Source organism: Artemia sp. Qi Xiang Cuo, chromosome 15 (assembly GCF_049724085.1).
Source record: "Artemia sp. Qi Xiang Cuo chromosome 15, ASM4972408v1, whole genome shotgun sequence".
In the NCBI taxonomy this organism is placed as follows: domain Eukaryota; kingdom Metazoa; phylum Arthropoda; class Branchiopoda; order Anostraca; family Artemiidae; genus Artemia; species Artemia sp. Qi Xiang Cuo.
This window is the reverse complement of record NC_142808.1, coordinates 47,618,683-47,642,000: the sequence shown is the minus strand read 5'-3', so window position 1 is coordinate 47,642,000 and position 23,318 is coordinate 47,618,683. Positions and strand designations below refer to the sequence as shown.

Here is a 23,318-nt window from a genome sequence, read left to right as displayed (position 1 = left end):
TTCTTGCTGAGAATACCCCTTTCGCAGAAGACCCGAGCTTGCGAAACATTACCCCTGGAGTTACGGCTGATGAAGAAGTCAACGTCGACACAGCTAGATCCGTCGGACAAGAAATCATGGATAGCATGACAGGGGAAAACGTCAACACGTACACATTCAAGAAAACGTCGGGGCCGTAACGCTTGCTAATAAAGCTGCACCAGTTATTGACGGACAGTCAGTTGCCGTTGATCCAGCATTCATGTTTCAGCGGCTGGTGATAGTTGCTGGAAATAGCGAAGATGATTTGGAGTCATACTTTAAGTATGAATTGTGTTCACCGCCTCCGTCACTTTTTGAAGCAAACAGACTTCCACGAACAGCCGATAAGCCTGCCCTCGCCGATGCGATGTGGCGTCTAGTTGCAGAGCAGCAGCCGAAAACTGAAGACTTCGTCAAAGATTTCAGTGACAAGCATATAGTTCTCGATGGTGGGGCACTGTTTTAGCGAATTCCTTGGGAAAAAACTCAACTTATGATAGTATGTGCCAGAAGTACGTTGACTACGTTGCACGGAAATACGGGGCACAAAGGAGGTCGGTGGTTTTCGACGGATACGACCAAGCACCTTCAATCAAAGACATCACCCATTTGAGACGGAAAGGGAAACGATCGTGCCCGCAGATCAATTTTACCAGGAATATGGTCTGTTCTACAACGAAAGAAGTGTTCCTAATCAACTTCAAGAATAAGCAAGAAATTATAGCCATGACCAGTGAGTACCTGACCAAAAGCTGGGTGTCAGGTATACCAAGCAGAAGGGGACGCTGATCTTCTCATTGTTCTAACCGCAGTTCGATCTGCTTCTCTTATGCCTACTGTCCTGGTTGGAGACGACACAGATCTGCTTATACTCCTCTGTTATCACGCGCAGACAGATAGCAAAGCGATCTCGAGCTGAAATCGAGCTGAAATCGCAAAGAATAGAATTTGGGATATAAATGCAACGAAACTTAAACTTGGATCTCGTATATGCAGCACAATCCTGTATGTCCACGCCTTCCTTGGGTGCGATTCAACTTCTCGAGTCTATGGCATTGGGAAGTCAGCGGGACTACAGCTTCTGATAAAAACAACGAATTTTACAAAACCGCTAAAGTTTTTATGGACCCACTATCCACCAAGCACGACATTACAGCAGCTGGAGAGAAAGCAATGATGCTTTTGTTTAAGTGTCCAAGCTCAATTTCAACCCTCAATCAGTTGCGTCATCTCAAATTCATCGAGAAAGTTACAGCAGCTGCTTTGCATGTTGAGTCTATAGTTCTCCCTCCCACCAGTGATGGTTACAGCTTCCACTCATTTCGAGTTTATTTGTAAGTTGAATCGTGGAAATCCTTGGGATGCAATCTCGACCCTGTCCAGTTCGGTTGGGTAATTCAGAATAGATTATATCGCCCTATTTTTGGTGAACTCCCCGCTGCCCCCAACTCTCTCCTTGCAGTTTTTCGCTGTAACTGCAAAACCGACTGCTCAAATATGCTATGCACTTGCAAAAGAAATGGCATGAAATGCACCTGGGCCTGTGGAGCTTGCAAGGGAACAAGTTGTGCGAACTGTGTACAACTGAGTTTCTCGAAGTTGATGATCTCGAAGATAACGAAGATCTATGAATATTGATATTTCGTTTTTTTATCACATTTGTATAACTGAAAAAGTTGAGAATGCTTTAATCGTTAATTAAACCATCAAAATGGGTGATAGTTGTCATTCTACATTTTAAGACCTGTTTCTTTCAGATTCAGCGTGGTTTAACACTAGATGAGAAAATTCACCCTCCTCCCGCATACTTCCCCTTTAAATATTGATAACCGTTGTTTATCCTTGCTGTTAGAGATCATTTTCAGATTCAGCGTACTTTATTACCCCTAAATGCATATTGTTTTTCATAGTTCTACGCATTTCTACAACAGACATATATCTCCTCCTCGTTATTTACCTCAACCCAAAAAAATACGTATTTGTGAAACAGCTAGATGAGCAAACTTTGTATATTCGGAATCAGCACATTTTTCTGAGTCGGGTAGTCAAAGAATCATTTCTATTGCAATTTGTTCCGGGTTAGGCCCCTTTTTTCACACACTTCTAAAAAATGGGCACGTCGGAAGACGAAGGAGGATTTGTGTGGAACATTTTCCAAAAAAAAATATCTATGATATTTTTAGTATACTGATTTTACTGACTGTATTAGAAAAAAAAAAACGCTTCACGGAAAATGGAGCTTAATGCCACTTCATCAAACTACAATGAAAAGAATGTTAAGATGGGTAGACCGCGCTTTATAGACGGAGGATGACAGATTGCCAACGATTCTTGGACCTGGGCCGATAAACTGGAGATATTGCTAAAGATTTCATCTGGAGCCAAACGGTGGGGCCAATCGTTCTCGAATGGAATGGGGAGAGTGATTGGAATGAAATCATTTTAGAATGAAAACGGTGGGGCAAATCGTTCTCGAATGGAATGGGAAGAGTGATTGAAAGAGTGATTGGAATTGGAAGATTCGAATAGAATGAAAAATGAAATGGAATGGGAATGGGAAGGCATTAGCAGGGATGTAAAAGAATTCAAAACTGCATGAAGCGAGTAAAAAGTGAAGCTTTGAATATATTAGGACAGGGAAGGAGGGTGAGCAGCTGTGATAGCCTCAGGGGGATTGATGTTGTAAATTGTTAGTAGTAGTAGTATAGCTCTTTATAATATATTTCCTTTGGTAGTCACCTGAAATAATATTGGTTGGGGCATTTGAAAAGGCGGCATGTTCCAAATCGTAAATTGATAAAAATCTCTATATTTTGTAATACCTTAAGGTATTTTTTTTTTTTTCAAGACTACACTGCCTTTCTATGACGAAAAAATAAACTTATGAATTTTGAACGTTTATTGGTTCGTAAAACAAAAAATAATGTGTTTCAAGTCTTTTGTTTTACCAACAAAAAAAGCCAACAAACAACAAAAACAGCAAAAAAAAGTAAAAAAAAGTGTTTGACATAAGGGATTTTCAAGGCTTGTTCAAGGGGAGGATTATCAAGGATGCAAAAAAAATTCTCCACTAAAATTTTTTAAAATGTTGAAATATTAATATTAAAAGCCGTTTTTCGACAAAGCGGATTTTCTAGGCAAAAGGGAGGATTATCAAGGATGCAAAAAAATTCAATATTAAAGGGAATAAATTTCTAAGTATTTCTGTAAGCGAGAAAAGAGGAGTTAGAACATTTAAGAAGAACGATAAACTTCTAAATAAATTTCTAAAAAAAAGGAATTACTTCTAAAAAAAGGAACCGAATAAGATGACAAAAATGCACTCAACCATTAAACTTCTTTTGTTTGAGGGGGTAGAGTGCTGAGTTAATATATTTCAAAAAAATATATTTGAAAACCTTATGAGTGGCCATTGTTGTTCTATCCAGATGCTGATAATTTAGCTGTAAGCCCAGTGCAACAGCCGACCCTCTGACAATCAAAATCAGACTTCGCAAGGGCTTTGTAGATAATCAGTTATTTCTCCGTGTTGATGGTACAAGGGCTCTTACCCCCTAGGATTGGGAGTATGTTGGTGGAGCAAAATGACCACTCTGGTGTTTTTTGTACCTTTTTAGGTCACTTTACTCGTCGGAGTTGGCTGTTCAAGGGCTCGGTTTAAGTATTTCTATAAGCAAAAGAGCCCAAAAGACGTTTTCCGAGCTATAAAATGTTAAAACTGTGGAGATTTCTATTTAAATTACTAAAAAAATATTCCTGTCCATCCCAATTTTTTAAATAAATATCACCAAATAATACTCTATATAAGTATGGTTGAAGCTTGTTTTTGCGGGTCTATGCGTTTACCCCCTATTCTGGAAAGACAACCCTGGGACCCCCCCCCCCCCAAAAAATACCCGTTGAAAATTTCCTAATGCTGAAAACCTCACCTGTGGGAATTCCCCACCTTGTCACCCCCGCAGAAAAATCCCCCATATTCCCCTGAATAATTCCCGATGTTTATTAGAAAGGAAATTGAAAGCTCTACCATCATTTCTAAGTCAGAGGCTATCCTATAGCGCTACCTATAGTAAAAGCCATAAGGATTCCATGTATTAATATTTACTTATTTTTTCCATCATAAAAACAACAAACTTGGGACTGTTTTAATTTTTCAATTCCAGTTTTAAGATCTAGTTTTAGTGGAAGTTTTATTTCATTCATATACGGAGTACAACAGAAGGTTCAACAGACATTTAAAACCTTGAGGTTTCAAAACGAGGAAATTGAATAGCGGCATATCAGATACCTTTAAGTACCCAGCACGGTGAATATACGAAAAAAAGTTTTCTGTGGACGGCTCTTTTATATAGAGCCGAAGTATTTGTAAACAAATTTCTAAACAAAGGTCTAAACAAATTTCAAAAAAAGGTCTTATTTTTAAACAAAGATCTAAACAAATTTCACAATCTTAGCTAAATTCCTTGTTGTTTTACTTGCTCTTGTTTTTATCCGTGATCATTCTATGGTAGAAAATACACAATTTCAAACATTTGCATATAAGGGTTTTAAACCTCTACAATGGGGTTTTCTGATTATTTTGTAGTTAGGGAGTGAGAAAGATGCCTCAAAGGGTGCATTTTAATGCCAAAACATACCAACTTTCATTGAGCCTTCAAATAAACACAGAATTTGTTCTAAGGGAGAGGCAAGGGGAGGATCGAGCTAGAAATTGATAAATAATCTTCAGGATCATATCCTGGACTTTTGTTTAGGGGGGTTATTTTTATTTTTTCAGGAGAGAGGGAATTACAAAAAAAGCTCATAAAACACATGAAACATCTGTTTTTATTCACTTTTGTTACGATTTTACATGTCGAACAAACACTTTCAAGCCCTAATTGAGCCTTCAAGTAAATACAGAATAAGTTATAAGGAAGGGGTGGGATGGGTGTGGGAGGTAGAAATTGATATTTAATCCCTCTTGATTTTTGGGAACATTTTTGGTCTACACTGTTTTTATGAAAGTAAAGAGTAACACAAAACTCCAAAATGAGCACATTTTATTCCGTATAGGAGGGGAGACAGCCCCTTCCTCATCCACCTTCGTCTTATGGTCATGGATATTTCGGAGGATGCTCATACAATCAGAAATTGAGAGTTATAGTCCTTTTTTATAAGTCAAAAGTGATTGGAGACCAACCAACACATGCCCTAAAACCTTTTTTTGGACATCTGGTCCTTTTGTTACCCCTAGAGCCCTAAGGGCATCTGATCGATATTTTAAGGGAGCTATTTTTTACTTTCTCTTTGGCTGCTCAATTTTGCGTGTGGGGGAATTTTACACAGGGGAATTATTGGGGGGATTTTCCTAGGGGGTGGGGATTTTTCGAAAGAAATTTTCTGAAGGGATTTTTCAGTGGGGCTGGAATTTCTGGGGTGTATTTTTCGAGGGGGAGAATATTCCTCGGGGTATATTTTTTTGAGGGGGGGGGAAACAGCTCCCGATTTTACATTCGATTTTGAAAAAAAAACAACCAACAGTCCAACATTTTAGGTCTTCAGCTAGAAAAAGTCAAACTTCACGAATAATCCTACAGTTATCGCATTACAAAGCTGTATCAATTTAAACACGGACAGTAGTAAATTAAAAAAAGATATTTAAAAAATAATAAAAAACAAAACAATAAAACCTAACGCATATTAAAACCTAAAACAGGTATAAATAAAGTCATATAATATGTCAAAGTCAGAGTAAACAGAAATTCCTATGATTTAGTAAATCAAAGCTAAAACAAATTAAAAATAAACTAAAAATCAATTCAAACATCAAAATATTATAAATTAACATCAAAATAAAGGCAAAATTGAAAATGAAGTGAACAGAAATTGATGCAAAAAATCAAGAAAAAGCTTAAAATGACTATAAATTATTTCATATAGGAGTAAAGTTTGTACAGGGGTGTTAGTATTCACAATTCTAAGTGTTTCCTTCTGGAGAGTGGGAATGCTATACTGATTTTACTTACTTTAGCTTTGGGGTATAATTGCAGTTGGGGATTCTTCTGAAGAAAAGTTGCAAGCAAATACAGTACCAATAGGTTCCTTATTTTATACTCTTTCCAAATATAATGCTCGGTGCTAATTCTAATTCTAATGATACATTTCTCTGTTGTTTTTCACCTGGTGATGTATATTTACAATTTTGAGACAGCCGTTTTGTTCAGCGTAGTTGAAAGGTCCAGCAATTATGTTTTTCTGGATGACATAGTCTCGTAATATTTAATTGTTTTTGGTATTCAAAATTAGATTAGAAATATCAATACTACTTGGTAACATTTAACACAACCTTTCTCAATAAACCCAGCACTAGAAATTCCTATTTTTATTTAGTCTTAGTTTAAATACTTGACTTTGAAAAAACTATTTGGATAACGCTTTACTTTTTAGAATTGCAGAGTCTAAAGATGTTAAGTGTTTCAGAGTTTTGTAAGAAAACTAAAAAATTGATATTGTTCAATAATGTTCCTTTATGCATGCGTTAAAGGATATGTGATTGGCTTACGAAATGGGGGTGGTTGAAGTCACAAAAATAAACCAATGGAATTAAATTTTTTTGCTTTGTTTTATCCCTTTGTACATTTTAGAGTATATCATACTTTAATATAATAATAATAGTACTACTACTACTAACAACTCACTAAAGCATAAGGCACCAAGCTGCCAGAGTTCACCACAGCTACGCACACTCATCTTTCACCTCAATCGAGCTTACTTCAAATGGTGTAACAAAAGAAAAGATCTTTAAAGGAGCTATTTCAAGATAAGTCAAAAATGCATTTGCCGTATTTTCTGGTTAGCTGGATTTTTGACTGGATGAAATCTTGCTTCATATGATGTGGATAACAATGGATTGAAAGATAACTGTCTGGTTAATGGAAATATGGTGCATATTCTAAAGTAGATGGCACCACGAAATTTTATAAATGTTCCATCAAAATGAATAGAAAAAATGATCTATTCAAAATATGTGTATAAGCTTCCTAAGGTATCCTAATCCCTTCCAAATCTCAGTAACCGTTATAACACCAATTAAGACAGGGCTATAAATGTGTTTATTGCACAAGCTCTTATTTTTATGTTTCTTATAATGAAATATATATCATAAGAATGCACACATAGTAAGATACATACAATAAGTATAATACATATACAATAATGTATCTTATATAATTATTTTTATATTAATGTGTCACACGTTATTTATCAAACACTTCTAATAATTCTTATAATTATCTACTCTGCTTACAAAACCATAATTGTGGTTTCATAATCGATTATTCGGTTAACCGAATTATTTCATAACCGAGGAACTGAGGTTAAATAAAGAACCATTTTTAGTCACTGAATTTTAAGAGACTATAGTTAAAGTTAGTTACATGGACTTGGTCGACTTAAATACCGAACTAGACCTTCCACTTTTTAAGAAGAAAAATAGAAAATTTACCAGGTTTGTAAGACGTGAAGAAACAGTTTCTAAAAGAGATGATATCCTTTCTAATTCTGATTTGATATCTTCATCGATATGTATTTGAGTTGACTGAGCCTTCGCTTGTGCAGCTGTGCTTTCTCCAATACTTTCTGCTTTTGGCTGAGATTCTATAGTTTTGATCTTGTCGGCAATTTCTTCGTAGCTTCTTCTAAGCTCTTGGAATTCTGGTATACTATCAATCTTAACTGAAAAAAGAAAAAAAAGTATCACCATCGCCCACCAAAACAAAGAAGGTTAAAATCTGTTCTGGTCAGAAAATAGATGGATGCCGTTTTTTTAAGCTATTAAAGTTTCTTGCTAGTGCTGCCAGTAACAAGTTCCAGTAACAGATACCAGTATACCAGTAACAAAATAGTATACCAGTAGATACCAGTATACCAGTAACAAGATAGTAACAAGTTCCTTTCATTACAAATCCTTTCATACTTCTGGTATTAACATTCAAATGAAAGTAATTAGAAAAAGACAAGTGTACTGCTGTAGCAACGTTCTAAGCCATATCTTGTCTATGTGCCGTAACTGTTACCTATATAAAAAATAATGTTGTAATAGACAATAAAATAGCAAGGTAAAATAAAAAGGGAGCTGGCAAATAATATCTCTAACGAGCATAAAGACGAATTAGTGAAATTAGTGAAAAGCAGCCTATAATAAAATAGGCCGAGCAAAAAAATTAGAAAAAACTATAAAATAAAGAAAGAGGAACAGGACGACCAGCTCAAAATCCTCCTGAAATAGAGTAGGGGAGGGCTCCACCCTGGAGAACGCGTATCCCCAAACACCCCCTAAACTGGAGTGCAACACCCTTTATAGGGACTGTAAAGTACAATGAACATCCTAAATATTAAAGTTAAGGGACCATGAGAACCTAAATATATTAACTTGAAATTTGTCTAAAAAGTCTCGATGGGGGAATTAAAAAGAAATATCTTTAAAAAGATAATATTAATTATAAAAATGAAGGATTGTCGGATTAAAATGAGGTATTTAGCGAAATTGCACCCATAGGGCTTAACCTCCGTACGAGCTGTTAATATGGAAAATTTGAAAGCTTTTCAAAGCGATTCCATATTTGAAATCACATATTAAACCATCAAAATTCTCACTTGGAAGGCCCCATATAAATGTGAATTTCCAAGTTTTTTAAAAAACAGGCTGGGAGATGTTTTTTTGTAAACAAGCTCTTTGTGGGAGGTTAAAAACTGCAAACAAGGGCACTGAAATCGATATGTCTACTAGTCTGAATAATGTTTTAGAAAGGGTACTGAAAACAAATGTCTGCATGGGTCTTTATTCCCATAACACCAAGAAAAATGGCTTACAGGGGTATAATACCAAAAATATGCTAGCGCCTCTTAGAAATCAGGTAAAATAGAAACTAGCGCCATGGAAACCATTAGCGGCAGAATTTGGACAAAAAATTTTGTTCGGGAGTGACCCCAAGGTTTCTACTAAGGAAATATGTAGTTATAAGCCATGTGAAAACGAGGATCAGAACGAATCAAAATGAAATTGAAGAACAAAGAAGGCGTTTTAAGCGGTTTCATAATGTCTAGAGGACAAAAACGTAAATTAAGAATTTATCAAAATGAAAAAAATGGACCATCAAGTCAGACAAGATCATAAGGATGACCGAAAAAATGTAAATTCACAGGTGAAGACGAACAACCTAGACAATCAAATGTGACAAGACCAATCCGAGCAGCTAAGGTAAATGGTACTTAAAAAATGTCTGAAGTAATGATAAATGAAAATGAAGAGTAAAGAAATGTGTGGTTAGAATATTTGTGAAAACGACACTTACAACGAGTCAAAAGCAAAATTGAAGAGCAAAGAAATATGCAGTTAAAAGGTAAGCAGCAGCGAGAATTATAATGAGTCAAAAACAAAAGTGAAGAACAAGAAAATATGTGGTTACAAGACAATTGACAGCGAGGCTCAGAACAAATCAATAATGAAAATGAAAAACAAAGAAATATATGGTTAGAAGACATGTGACACTGAGGATAAAGGAATATGCAGTTAGAAGATAAGTGGTAGCGACAATTACAAGCGACAGCAAAAATCAGAACGTGTAAAAAAGAAAGTAAAGTAAAAAGAATTCTGTCGTCATTAGCAGTTACACAAAAGCGAGTATCAAAACGTGTAAAAATTAAAAATAAAGAATAAAGGATTGTGCTGTTAGAAGACAAGTGACAGCGACAATGAGAACGAACCAAAAATAAAAGTTAGAAAGATTTACTACATTAAAAGAACAACGCCATCGCGATCCTCGACGCCAACAAACCGTGTCTTAAAACCCTGTACAAACCTATGAAGATGCAGAAAACTACGTAAGTGTTAATTAAAAGTCATTGGGACCCTTTAGGCTTGTGTGTATTCACTGTGGAGACCTCCTTTTGCCCAAGGAAAGAGTAGCCAACAACGGTGGTTTATTTAGAGGTTGCTGCTTGCTTGGTCGAATTACATTGCCACCTCCACAATTTCCAAATGAATTGGCTTGGCTTTTTATAGGACGTCACTTGCTCTCTAAGGATCTTCCACAAACAAACATGAAACTTGAACCCTTATTTTGCTTTAGCGTCATTCAACGTAAGCGACGATCGAACTATCAGAAGTGGTAAGGTTTCCAGCTTCGAAACAGCTGGACAAATTGATCACAAAATCAATTGAGGGGCACATTCATCACAGAACCTGAAGGTGATTTTGAACCACCTTTATATGGCCAAATGTACTTTTTAGACCCCGATGAAGCTGTTAAAGAACGCCTAGCACAACCTTTAATTTACGAGATTTCTCGTACCTAATGGGTCTCTTGGACGAAATATTGCTAGACACAAACAACTATGCTAAAGGTTACATGAAAATGCGAGCAGTGGATGATGATGTAAATAAAACCTACTGATTTACTGGGACAACAGCCGCGGATAGAAGAAAAGCAACAGTCCGGAAACTGTGGAGGGGAGAACAATTACACCAAGCAGGCAGCAGTCTTCAAATAAATCATCTTTGTTGGCTCCTTTTTCTGCGAGAAAACGGAAGACCTCATAGTGAATACCTAAAACGTTGAAGGGTCCCAATGACTAGCAATTAACACTTGCCTAGTCTACGGTAAGGCCTAATGTTATTTTTGGATTTGTACCATGTTATTGAATAATTTTCCCTTCTTGTGCAAATAGCTGAAACCATTAGAGTTAATCCTTCTGGTATATTTAGGTATTAGGTGAGATTGTTGTATTGTTGATATAGGCATGTTTTGTATACAAGATAAGCTATTCCATAATTTATCCTGGGGCTGGGGCCGTCACGTATAGGGGTGACTCCCTTCAAATATTTTATGGCTCTCGATAAAAATTAAGTCGGTAGAATCGTCGCGTGAAGCGGCGTGATTTTTTTCGACGCCGCTAAAATTTTTCGTTCGGTTAAATAAAGACCACGAAAATACTGACATGTCACTTATAGAAATCTCAAGCCTGATAAGTAAAGGCAGCAGTTTTACCAACTCCTGCCGTGATTTTAGAGATGGTGCCACAATTTTCTATTTGGTTTAATAGTGACATGATATATACCGAAATCTCAATCTCGGTCGGTAAATCCAGTAGTTTTACTGACTCGTGCAGTGATTTACATATCGTATTCAAAAAGGACATTATGTTATTTATTGATAAGAAACCAAATTTTATTATTAAATCAAATTTGGTGCAGGACAAACAGAAAACAGTAATGGAGAAAATTAGTGTACCAAATGATGGCGCGTCAACAATTACTCAGTCTAAGGACACTAAAAATATTCAGCTTATTGTGACAGAGATTTATGATTCAATCACACTAGAATACAGTGGTAAATTTAAGCGAATCGAAAAAGTCCTAGTAGGCCTTAAAGGTCAAACTAAATCTCTTGAATTTAGTGTTGAAAAACTTGAAGAAAAGCTGGACGATTTCGAGGAGGAGAAGCTGCTGGATTTATTAATATTTTCTGGACTAAAGCAAACACCAGGAGTTGAGGTAAAAGTGGCTGTATTTAATACTATTGTGAACAAGATGGGCCTGTCAACTGTAACTCAGTCTCAAGCATTAAAGGCTACCAGATTCAGACTTATGAACCCAACTGTCCCAAGCAATACTATTAACACTGTCGCTCCTGTCCTTGTCAAGTTCATGAATAAAGAAACTGCTTATGGTAAATTTAGAACAAAGTCAAAGCTAGCTAAATCAAGAATTTTCGTTAGTGAATACCTGACAAAAAGGAAAAAGTCAATCCTAGACGGTGCACGTGAATGTTATGGTATAAAAAATTAAAGATTTAAGATTAAAGTATAAAGATTTAAGAAAAGATATAAATGTATATATATATATATATATATATATATATATATATATATATATATATATATATATATATATATATATATATATATATATATATATATATATATATATATATATATATATATATATATATATATATATATATATATATATATATATGTGTATATATATATATATATATATATATATATTTATATATTGACGAGAGAGATTGACTTTTGTTATTTGTTTTACTTGTTATTATTATATGTGTATACATGTGTATGTGTATGTATATAGGGAATATATATTGAGTTATTTAGATGAAATTATTGATATTGGTCGTTGTAGTCGTTCATCCTCAGACCTTTGTTTCTTCTTGAACGGCTACTTGTTAATCGATTAAATTGTGCGTTTTTTTTTTGTTTAATAAAGTTTAATCCAATTCAATTCAATTTAAACCTTCGGCAAAAATGACAAGCTATTCAGTAAAATTCCTCGACCCCCCCCCCCCCAACACTTTGGCTAGTAACAACCCTGCTTAGAGCTCTTTATTTTTATATAGGGCACGCTATAAACGTGAGAATTTTTATTTTTGGTTTGGTTCTATTTTTTCCTTTGTAAAACTCCATGACATTTATTATAAGCAACCCAGAATTAGAATAAAATCTTCCAGCCATGGCACTTGGAAGGGAAACCAATTAAAGGAGGATTATTAACCCCTAGAGAAAAATACCTTATCCTTTGTAAAACAACTAAATCTTGAAATAATACAGAAAAAAAGTTTTCCTTGGGTTATTCAGGGTGGGTAGGGGGTATACATTTCCGAGAGGGAGATACGCCATACCCTGTTTTGTCAAAAAATCGCTTACCGAGAGAAGGGCAGTCCCCTCGTACTTAGTACTTTTCGCGTGATTTTCAACACATAATTGCAACCCGGTGATTTTCAACACATAATTACAACCCGGTGATTTTGCACACATACTTGCAACCTGGTGATTTTGCACACACAATTGCAACCCGGTGATTTTGCATCCATAATTGCAACCAGGTGATTTTGCACACATAATTGCAACCCGGAACAGGAAATGGAAACGGCAACTCATATACATAAAAGAAAAAAACTTACGACGGCAATTTACACCATCAGATAAAAGTTCAAAACCATCATGACATGTGCAGGTGTAGGAGCCAGGTGTGTTGACACATAAATGATGACACCTATGTGTGTTTTGCGATGCGCATTCGTCGACGTCTAAAAAAGTATTTAGAAAATTTGTATTCATCGGCTGAAAATATATACTTTAAATTTCAATTATGGATTGTTAATTACATAAATGTTAAGACTGCAATCACATAAACCCTTTTGGTGTTTAGGTAATGATAAATTATATATTTATTTTCAGCACATATTTATTTAAAAAAAATCATATACAGCTTCTTCAGCTTACTTTTAAATGTTTTAAAGTATATCATAAATTATGGTACTCATATCATCTTTAGGACGGCATGGGTATTCTTTGGGATGGGGTATTAATTGACATCTCTCGTATAGTTCAAAAAATAGACATTTGTCGAGCAATATTACTAACTTTAAATATTATCTCCCTAACTAAAATTTTTAATAAAATAATATGTTAACACTCTTATTAAACCTTTAAATAGTTTTATCAACCAAAAGTTAAAAGACCTTAGCCTAAAAGCAACTTGATAGACTTGATAGGTTTTTTTTTAATTAGATTTTGAATCTTACTATAAACTATAGCCTGTAAATGTACAGAGGACAGGAGATCTGTATATTGGGACATAAATTGATCAAAATCTGTGAAATGTGTAAAATCATTCACTAGTCGTATAGAAATACAACCATAGGACATTTATTTTTGATGAATCAGTCATTTAAATACGAATTATTAAGGACCAAAGTTTGTATACTTATTAGAAGATAGAGCTTAAAAAAAATAGCGTTTTCAGCTTACTTCTAAACCTCCATGGTTACTGTGAAACTTTTAAATCTATATATATATATATATATATATATATATATATATATATATATATATATATATATATATATATATATATATATATATATATATATATATATATATATATATATATATATATATATATATATATATATATATATATATATATATATATATATATATATATATATATATATATATATATATATTATATATATATATATATATATATATATATATATATATATATATATATATGTATATATAATTTTCTAATATAATCACACAAAATGCAATTAATAAACATCCCCTCTTGTCTCTGGAAAGACGGTATATGTTTATTAATTGACTTTTATATCTTTACAAGATAACGTCAACAAGGGTTTAAATTCTCGAACATATAAGGGGGGGGGGGATTTATTTTTTAAAAAAGAGGTGACGGGGCAATTTTTTTCAATGAAAATACTCAAAAGTGGTATTCTTCAATGGAAACACCCAAAAAGACATTTTTATATATCTGAGGGGGGAAGAGGGGGTGGGGGTAAAAATTCTTTTGGTCAACTGTCATCTGACCTCCCCTCCACTTGATGAGCCTTGTGCGTCAAGAGCCGATATTTATACACGAATTGTTTTCCCAGAGAGGGGGAACTTTCTCCACAAAAGCAAAAAACATGGGAATTACATGAGAAGTTTGTGAAGTTATCGAGAAAAAGCCTATTTTCCTAGAGGGAGGGGGTCTGTAGTGTTCAAAATTGGTGGAAAGGCCTTCTTCACAAACTGACGATTTTTACTTTGTCTCTTGACAAACGAGTATGAGTAACGTATGAGAATGGAAACTGGTAATAGTATCGGCATAAAAACCCTCAATGCCAACTAACGTTTGGTGACACTTGGCATTTATTAAGTGTAATAATAAGAATAATTAATTAAATTTGTATAGTTGGTAAACTTAGTGTAGTAATAAGTGTCTGTTCTCAGATCCTGACAGAAAAATGATTGTATAGCTTGAAAAAAATACCATGTCACAAAATGCTAGATGGCACTGAAGTGTTTTTTTACCGGCACTAGCACCAGTTTCAAATCTTATAAGAAAACTAATTGATTCAAATGCCTTGGCTCCCACCGGCCCAAGATTTCTGGCAGGATGATCATTCATGGAAGGGCCTTTTACGCTCACTTGAGCACAACACTACACTCACCGTAATTTTAGGCATGGTAATATTATTACCATTACTATCATTATTAACACAATTAATAGTATTAATACTATTATGCTATAATAGAATTAAAGATATGCCGAGAGGCAACAATATTCATAAGCCTTTGCAAGGCTCTTGTTAGACCCCATATTGATTTTGGCAACCAGTGTTTCCACTTTTCTTTTCAAACAATCTGTAAAACCAGATTGTTTTACAGATAGAATTTGGTAGAATTCAGGCAGGATTCGGTAGAATTTTCAGCAAGAATGTTTTTTATTTTGTATTATGTTTTTGGAGGTGTTTGAGTGATTTGCGACTAAAGTACCACATTCTAAAAGTTCAGAAAGAAGATCTATTGAAGCCAGATGCGACTCCAGAAAGAAAAAAGGGATTTCGTCAATCAATTTTGTAAAACTTGACAAAGGGAAGCAGCTAGAAGCTCGAAAAAAATAATGAAATGTATTCGATTTTGCAATTAAGTGCAGTAGTTTATCATTCAGATTATATTTGAAAGTCGGGTTAATTCTTACACTTAAGTGCATCTCCTGAACTATTTAATTAAGATATTTTCCTTCATTAACACCTACTTTTTCTCACCCTTTCAGGCTCCATACGAACCCGCTAAGTTCAGGAGGGTGACTAAAAATCTGGACGAATTCCAGACACCAGGCCTCTAACCAGTGAGTGTGAGTTAAGTGGATAAATCTTTTTTTACCACCATCCCCAAACAATTATTCGCAAATGATAAAGGGAAAATGCAAAGTCGCAGCTCATTGATATTCATATAACTGTAAAAAAGTGTAAGAATTAACCCGACTTTCAAATATATTATACTGCATTACATTCATTAGAACAAAGGAATATCAGCGTTCTCTTCGGCTATTTATCTATTTATCGCTATTTATCGGCTATTTATATAAACGGTTCAAGACCAATATACGAAAAGCAATAAAAACGGACACTAAAAGACTGACGGGAAGCAAAACGGCGTTTCATCATCCGTTATTCCTTCTGCTATTATGTTTTTTGGGTTGTATTTTGAATAAATTAATTAAATTAAAGAAGTTGAAGAACCTGTGGTTTCGCAATTTTGGTAAAAATTGAGGTAGGAAAACAACGAAAACAAAGGGTTTAAACGGGAAGGGAAAACGATGTTTTGCTCTGAAAATGAACAAGAAAGGCTATACACGAAGGAGATAAAACGTGAGATAAACTACGAAAACGAAAGCAGCTAATCTGTTTCTATTACATTGTTTTTTATTTGAAAATTCCACTCTGATCTCGCAGTAACTCAGCTGTGCTGCCAGACGCTACTGCTCCTTTTAGCCTCTTTATGAGGGGCTGGTCAACTGTCAGTGTGTCTGTGGTAACTCCGGCTCATTTCATTCCAAGTTTCGTCTGAATCGTGGAAGCCAGAGTTACTTTTGCCGAAGGATTCCTTTTGTCTGTCCTTACTTCCTTGAGTAAGCTGAACAGTCTATCTGAAGCTACGTCCAAAAATGGCAAGGAATACAAACTTTGCTAAGTTCGGACACCATTTGTTTGCACGGTGGTCCACACTCAAAGCCAATTTCACGGTGGTCACACTCAAAGCCAATTTCCAGTAGTCCAAAGCTGTCACAGTCACTGTTTCATCGTCGTTGACACTTTCTGAATGTTCCCACCAATCTTTGTCAATGGTACTTCTCGACCACCCTGGCAACGAGTAGTGTCTTAGATATGGGACAAGGGTTGTTGGGTTTAGTGACTTAACGTTTCCGGGTTCAATAAAACTAACCCCCTCATAGATCATCGTCAAGATTCAATCTTTTCTGTATTTGAAAGATAGCCTCTTATAAAACTCGCGAGCTGACAAATATATTTTATCAGTCTCGGCTTTTAGCTTCTCTTTTTCGTCTCTTGGCTGATCACTAGTTTCTGTGTCACTGATTAACTGGCAATTTCTTCCACCGCATCTAAGCCTAGGTAATTATTTTTCAAAGGGAGGTGCTGGGAACAATTTTCAGAATCAACGGTCATTCCCTTTTCTCGAACATACTTGGCCGTCATGAAATTTCACGACAAATTACAGCCCAACTGTCCTTTAATTTTATCCTGGATAAAGATGTGACTACAAATCAGTGTCAACAGCAAAAAAAAAAAAAAAAAAAAAAAAAAAAAAAAAAAGCTTGATCAGTCATGAAATTTCACGACAAATTACAGCCCAACTGTCCTTTAATTTTATCCTGGACAAAGATGTGACTACAAATCAGTGTCAACAGCAAAAAAAAAAAAAAAAAAAAAAAAAAAAAAAAAAAAAAAGAACTTGACCAGGAGCCTGTTTTTTATATTTTTCGTTAATTCTGAACATTTTTAATCACACATCTTGGAGATTATGGTCCACTCCCAGTTACTTGGAAATCATGGTAATAGTTCCCTTCCTGTAGAATTCTAGAACAGGTACAGGTTAAAGGACACTCACTTATTCCATTAGCAACCCGTTTACCCTAACCTAAGGTAGGTGGGCTGATAAACTAGGTGAGATATTTAAAGTTTTTGGGCTGAGATTGCCATCTGTTCATAGGAGTTAAAGTGTTGGTATAAATTGGGACTGTAAAAGCCAAAGGAGCAGAAAACAACCACCAATCACAGGAGTACTATGCGGGTTAATGTAGCTCTTGAGTTTATGACTAAAAAACTAAGACTGAAAATAAGACCAAACACATAAGACTGGGGCAAGAGATATCCTTCAAGCCAACCATTACCTTTAGTTCCACAGAACAACTGCAGACAAAGTTTAATTTTTGTTATATTTCTTTTAATTTGTAGTAACTTTAGATCATTTTGAACTTACTGGCATATAGTACTATCTCCCATCCTGTTCCCATTTTCTTGGTGCAAGCCGACACCGGTGGTCAGTTTATGAGTTGAAATAATTAGTTAATTACAAACCTTGAAGGCGTGTAAAATGATCAAAAACAGAAAATCAGTGCAACCACTTTAGAATGGATAGTGGTCAATGTTCACATATCTGCCAACAAATTCAAATTGTGCAACCTTAACTGCTGGTGATTTGGCTGCGTTCTTTTGCCCCAGAAAAAAATCCATAAAAGACCACAGACAAAAGCCATGTAAAAAAACAAAGAATGAACACAGAGTAGCAATTTCCGGGGATTAAGTTTTCCAGAGATTTTCAGTAGTTTCAGTATTTTCTTTTATTGTCGGGCGATAGATTAAAAATTCGGTAGATCTCCCGAAAAATCGGTTAAAGGGGAAACTGGGTTGGCAAGTGCCTGGCTGGTTCCTCTTACCGGCAAGATGTTAGGCTCATCGAACATGTCCAGAGGCAAGCAACAAAGTACGTGAAAAGCCTAAATCAGCTTCGTATGAGGACCATCTCAAGCAGCTCAAGCTACTTACCCTCATCTACAGACGCATGCGTAGTGACATGATCCTGACATATAACCTCCAAAAGGAAAATTCCACCATCTTCATGGGCAGCCACAGTACCAGCCATCATCTCAGAAGAGAACACTCAAAGAAGTTACCAAAATTAAGCTCCAGATCCAGAATCTGTCAAATGTACTTTTCAAGAAGAATTGTAAACCTCTGGAATGAATTGAAGGACTCTACTGTCAGCGCTCCTTCCATCCAGGCTTTCAAACACTAACTTGATAAGGAATGGGTGAAGAAGCAGTGGAGGTTCGACTGGGAGCTATCGACTCAAGAGCACTACAGGTCCAGAGGACCTTAAAGCTCTAAAATGGATTAAGGTGATATGCTACTTCTAGATATTCTAAAAGTCCATCTCCACAACTAATATATATATTAGCGACGTATGTGAAAAATGTGCTTATTAGAATAAAATATTAATTAATTAATTAATTATTTTTATGTTAGAGCGGAGATCGCTGAACAAGATGTATATAATTTTTTGCTTTTTTGTGTATACGACCTTTTTCGGATTTAAATGCAACTTATCTCTGTCTACTAGTTTTTACACATTAAGTGAGTCTAAAAATACTAACAAGAAAATCTTAACCGACAAGAAAAGTTGATATGAGAGCAATATTTTTCATTTGAAAAAGAATTTCTTTAAAGTTTTAACTTTTCATGAATATTTAGATCTCCCGCTTATAGAAAAAAACAACTCCTTTCGTTTTTTGAATGGTAAATAGCTAAATCTTTCCACCATCGTCTTTTACTTTAAGGATAGTGGCAACATTTACTACAAATGAAATATTGTAGAAACTAAAAACAGATGTGTTTGAAAACTTAATTATAATAATCATTAATTGTCTGTTATTATTTTCAGGCTTAAGTGGGACAAAAAATCTAATCATCAAACTGTTTATAATACAAAAAGGGGCTAATATTGAATGCCGTTCTGCACTTGTAGAAAACAGATTGCCTATTTACTTTGACTGAAAATAAGACCAAACAATTAATTATTGTTAGCGATAATTGGGTCCTGGAACAGATTCTCATCTACTTGCTGCCTCAAAGGATGTATATGTCGCCATATAGATGACGGTCCCTGTTAAACTCATTTAGAAAATTTATTGAAAATATTTATGAAGATAATAATTTGTATTCAGGCTGGTGATTAGAAAACAATTATAAAATTCCACGCTATGACGTATGTGTCAAAACATTATTAAATGTTTAGGTAGCAATCATCAGATAAACAGTCAGGATACAGTCAGGATCTTAAACACATGCTTCCAAGCTCTAAGTAAAAAAATTTATTATAAAAGGGGTGGGGGTAAAGCATTTTCCCAAAGTCGTGACCTGCTTAGATCGGGTCTTTTCAGGCCAGGGTCTAAAATAAAAAAAGGATCTAAATCAAATGCTTAGAAGATTTACATGGAATGAAGATTTTTTTCCACAATAGCTCATGTAATGTTCTCACATGAGCATGTTTCACACGCTCACATGAATGATCCAAACATTATTGAGTTTCCAACGGTGGAGGAAACGGATATACAGGCCACCCCTATGTGGTGTTGGCTGGTTTAAACGTACAGTTGTCATAGGTACACCTAACCAAAATGCAGGGAGTCTAAAAGATTTTTCAGAATGTCTAAAGACAGAAGAGGTGTGTGTTTAGTTATTGGGAGAAGGCATGAAACCCCAAAGCGCACACTTTTAGCTTGAATAATCACGAGGGTGTTTCAGAATCATTTTTAGGATAGCTTTTCATGGTTCATTCGAATGTTTTGAGAAAATGTGGCACAAATAAGTCTTGCTGAGCCATTAAATTTAATCAGATTTTTAAACAAGTTTGTTTGAGATAGATTATTTTCGCTGGCAAGACTCCTTTATTATTTCGTTTTATATTAAGTTTCTTTAGTTTTAATTGAAATGTGTATGAGGTACTTTAGCTGGATTGAGCATATTTGGGGGTTTGGTAAGTGGAATCAACTTGTTAAATCCGACTCTTAGTTGTTCTGAGTATCTGTCAATCAAAGAGAAAAAGAGATGTCTATTAATTTTGTGGTAAAATCTTCTGTTATATATACTGTTTTACAATTGTGATAAATCTTTGTAAGCGTGTCACACTATTGCTTATTTCTGGAAGGATAAATAGCCTCTCTTTAAAAATCTTTTTGGTTTTAGAAATCTGTATGCTAGTGAAAACGCTAAAAAGTTAGATTCCACTCGGCACTCCTGTGCAAAGTCTTAAACCTGTAAAAAGAACGATCAGATTTGAGTCACAATATTTTTTTGAAGAATTCTTTCTGCTTTCTCTGTTTCTCAGTCTTTTCAGAAGTCTATTTCAGGAGATAATGGTTGAAATCTTTTGAATTTTTAAAGCTGTTCAATCTAGTTGTCTCGGGCTAATTTTGGATTTCGGCTAATTTTGGTCAGAGTAAATGGCTTATCGAGATTGTTATTCCTATTATTGACTTATGAATAAAGCAAATATACTACTCGATACCTTTTTTATGCTCTTTACGAATATAATAATCGAAAATTCTTTCGAAAATTCATATTTAAGCCCTTTTTGAACCCTTGAAAATGACAAAAAATTTCTAGCTTTTAGGTATAAAAAAGGTTTAAACCATGGATTTCGAACTTACTATTTGATTATAAATCCATTTTAGAAAGTTATATAATGCAAAAGCATTGTTTTATCATGATAAAGTTAGATAAAATGTTGAAAACAATTTCTCCGTTCTTCCGTCCGGCATATTTCTTTTGTCGGCTCTGATATTATTCGACATAAAGGTGAAACGGCAGTTTTTAAGCGGGATAACAGAACAAGAAGAAAACATGGCTGATTTGTTTTGAATTCTTTTTAATCAACTTAATCTTGACAAATCAATGTTTGTGAATTTTACAACTTTACAAAATGGATTTACAATAAAATAGTAAGTTTGAGACAAATGTTACTAACCCATTTTTATATAAAAAAATATAGAATGAAATTATTATTTTCAAGGGTCCTAAAAGCATTAACATTGAATTTGCGAGAAAAGTGATTATTATATTCCGAAATAGCATAAAAAATGGCATCTAGCGGTATGTTTAATCTATTTGCGGGTCAATAATAGGAACAGCAAAATATCTACCGAAAAGTGTGTATAATCACACAGAAAAGGAGATCAAATTGTAATATTAGTTTCCATCGCTTTAGTCTATACTTTTTGCCGCCACTGCTATTAGCTCCAGAAATTTACTCTAAAACAACATGTACAACAGATGGTATGGTATAGATTCTCACATGAAGGTAGAGCAAAGCTACACGGGAGTAACTAAGAGTTAGGCATAGATGCAGCCTAAAACCACAGTCACACGAGGCTCCTTAGCAGCAGCTACTAATCAATCGCCATCAGCCATCAGTCAGTACCAGTGCCAGTGCCAAATGCCCTCAGCCAATTGATCGGAAGAGTTTATATTGTGAATAGATGGCCACAAGTACAGTTGCTGTTGATGACTCGAAAACATTGGATGTATGCGTGGGATATATCATCTGTTCTTGTGAGTTTTGACGTTTTGAGAAGTGTTAAATGTTGGAGTTAGAAAGTTGTGTGAATAATAGCTGAGATGGAAGAAAAGGTGATGATGGGTTAAGTCCGGGATGTTAAGAAGAAACATTTTGGGAACATCAGCAAGACTTTTTAAGAAACTAGAATTTGAAGATTGATCATCTTGTGCGAATATTTATAATGTTCGCTGTGTTACGAAATACAGCATAACGAAACAAAATAACACTGCACAAAACCAGCTAGACAAATCTTGATTCATCAGCCACTTGTGAGCTAGTAGAAGTTAACATTGGCTGACTGGTGCCAGCGAGGAGATCACGTGACTGCTAGGAGAGGCTAGGCAGCACTAAAAAGTTAAACATGTTCAAGTTTTGAGTGTGGCTAGTAAACCCTAACCTGCTGGAATTCCCCATATGCTTGTTATGGATAAGACAAGGCTGCTGGTGGGCAATATTACCAGCAGCTAGTTAGAAATGACTGCTCAACAGCCTAGTCAAACAAATAAACGTTCAAATGAGGATAAGTCCATTTATTTAGACAGTGAAAACAGGTAAAAAAAGTCTAGATATTTCGATCATATATACAGTGACACATACAGCGCTGTATATGTGATCGAAATATCTAGACTTTTGTACCTCTTTTCACTCTCTAAATAAATGGACTTGGCTTATGTTGTTACTTTTAGCTATTAAATCGTCTCAGCTAATGCATCTGTTTTTCATACTTTAGATGTCGCAACGAGTCAAATTTAGCATACTTGAGCAGAAAAGAACACACGACGCAGAGACACATTCTCAAGAAAATGCGTATATGGGAAACACCAATGTTTATGGACATTTAATAAACTTACCCTTTTCACACCTTCTCCCTGTAAAACCAGGAGAACAAAGACAAATTTCCGGCTTTACGCAGGTGGCTCCGTTTTGACAGGGTTCTTGACATATTGCTGTAATTAAAATTAAGAGTGATTTAACAAATACAGAATTGCAACTTTGGAGTTTTTCTCCCTCTCTTTTCCTCTTTATATTTTTAATACTGTGTTTCATTACTAACAAAAAATACCTATATACAGCTATTTCCTTCCAAATGAGCCCTTAAACAGCTCTTTTTGATGTTCCATTGCCCCACTAGCGATGAAGAAAAAAAAACAAGAAAAAAAAGAGAGCAAATCAGTACTACTAACTCATAATATATAGCACGAAACTCATATAAACATGTAAATCCCTTACTTTGGAGAACATTCATTGCTTACGACATCTCTGGCAAGACCTGGATTCCCGAAAACATAAATACCGAGAAA

General features: G+C 35.0%; 1 protein-coding gene across 1 annotated transcript; it reads right to left on the bottom strand.

Moving 5' to 3' along the window:
• Positions 1-1,521: 1,521 nt before the first annotated feature.
• On the bottom strand, positions 1,522-23,064 carry LOC148943754 (uncharacterized). Its single transcript, XM_089101228.1, has 5 exons — positions 22,869-23,064; positions 12,990-13,115; positions 7,508-7,737; positions 4,659-4,725; positions 1,522-1,646 (listed from the first exon to the last, which is right to left on the bottom strand). The coding sequence occupies exons 1-5, from the start codon at positions 23,062-23,064 to the stop codon at positions 1,522-1,524; spliced, it is 744 nt and encodes a 247-aa protein (XP_088957354.1).
• Positions 23,065-23,318: the final 254 nt, after the last annotated feature.

Coding starts and splice junctions, on each gene's coding strand:
- LOC148943754 (XM_089101228.1), bottom strand. CDS start 23,064: ATGAAACACAGTATTAAAAATATAAAGAGGAAAAGAGAGGGAGAAAAA. Junction 7,738..12,989: donor TGATGGTGTAAATTGCCGTC/GTAAGTTTTTTT, acceptor TTCTTTTTTCAG/TTAAGATTGATAGTATACCA. Junction 1,647..4,658: donor TGAAGGCTCAATGAAAGTTG/GTATGTTTTGGC, acceptor CAATATTCATAG/ATCTTCGTTATCTTCGAGAT.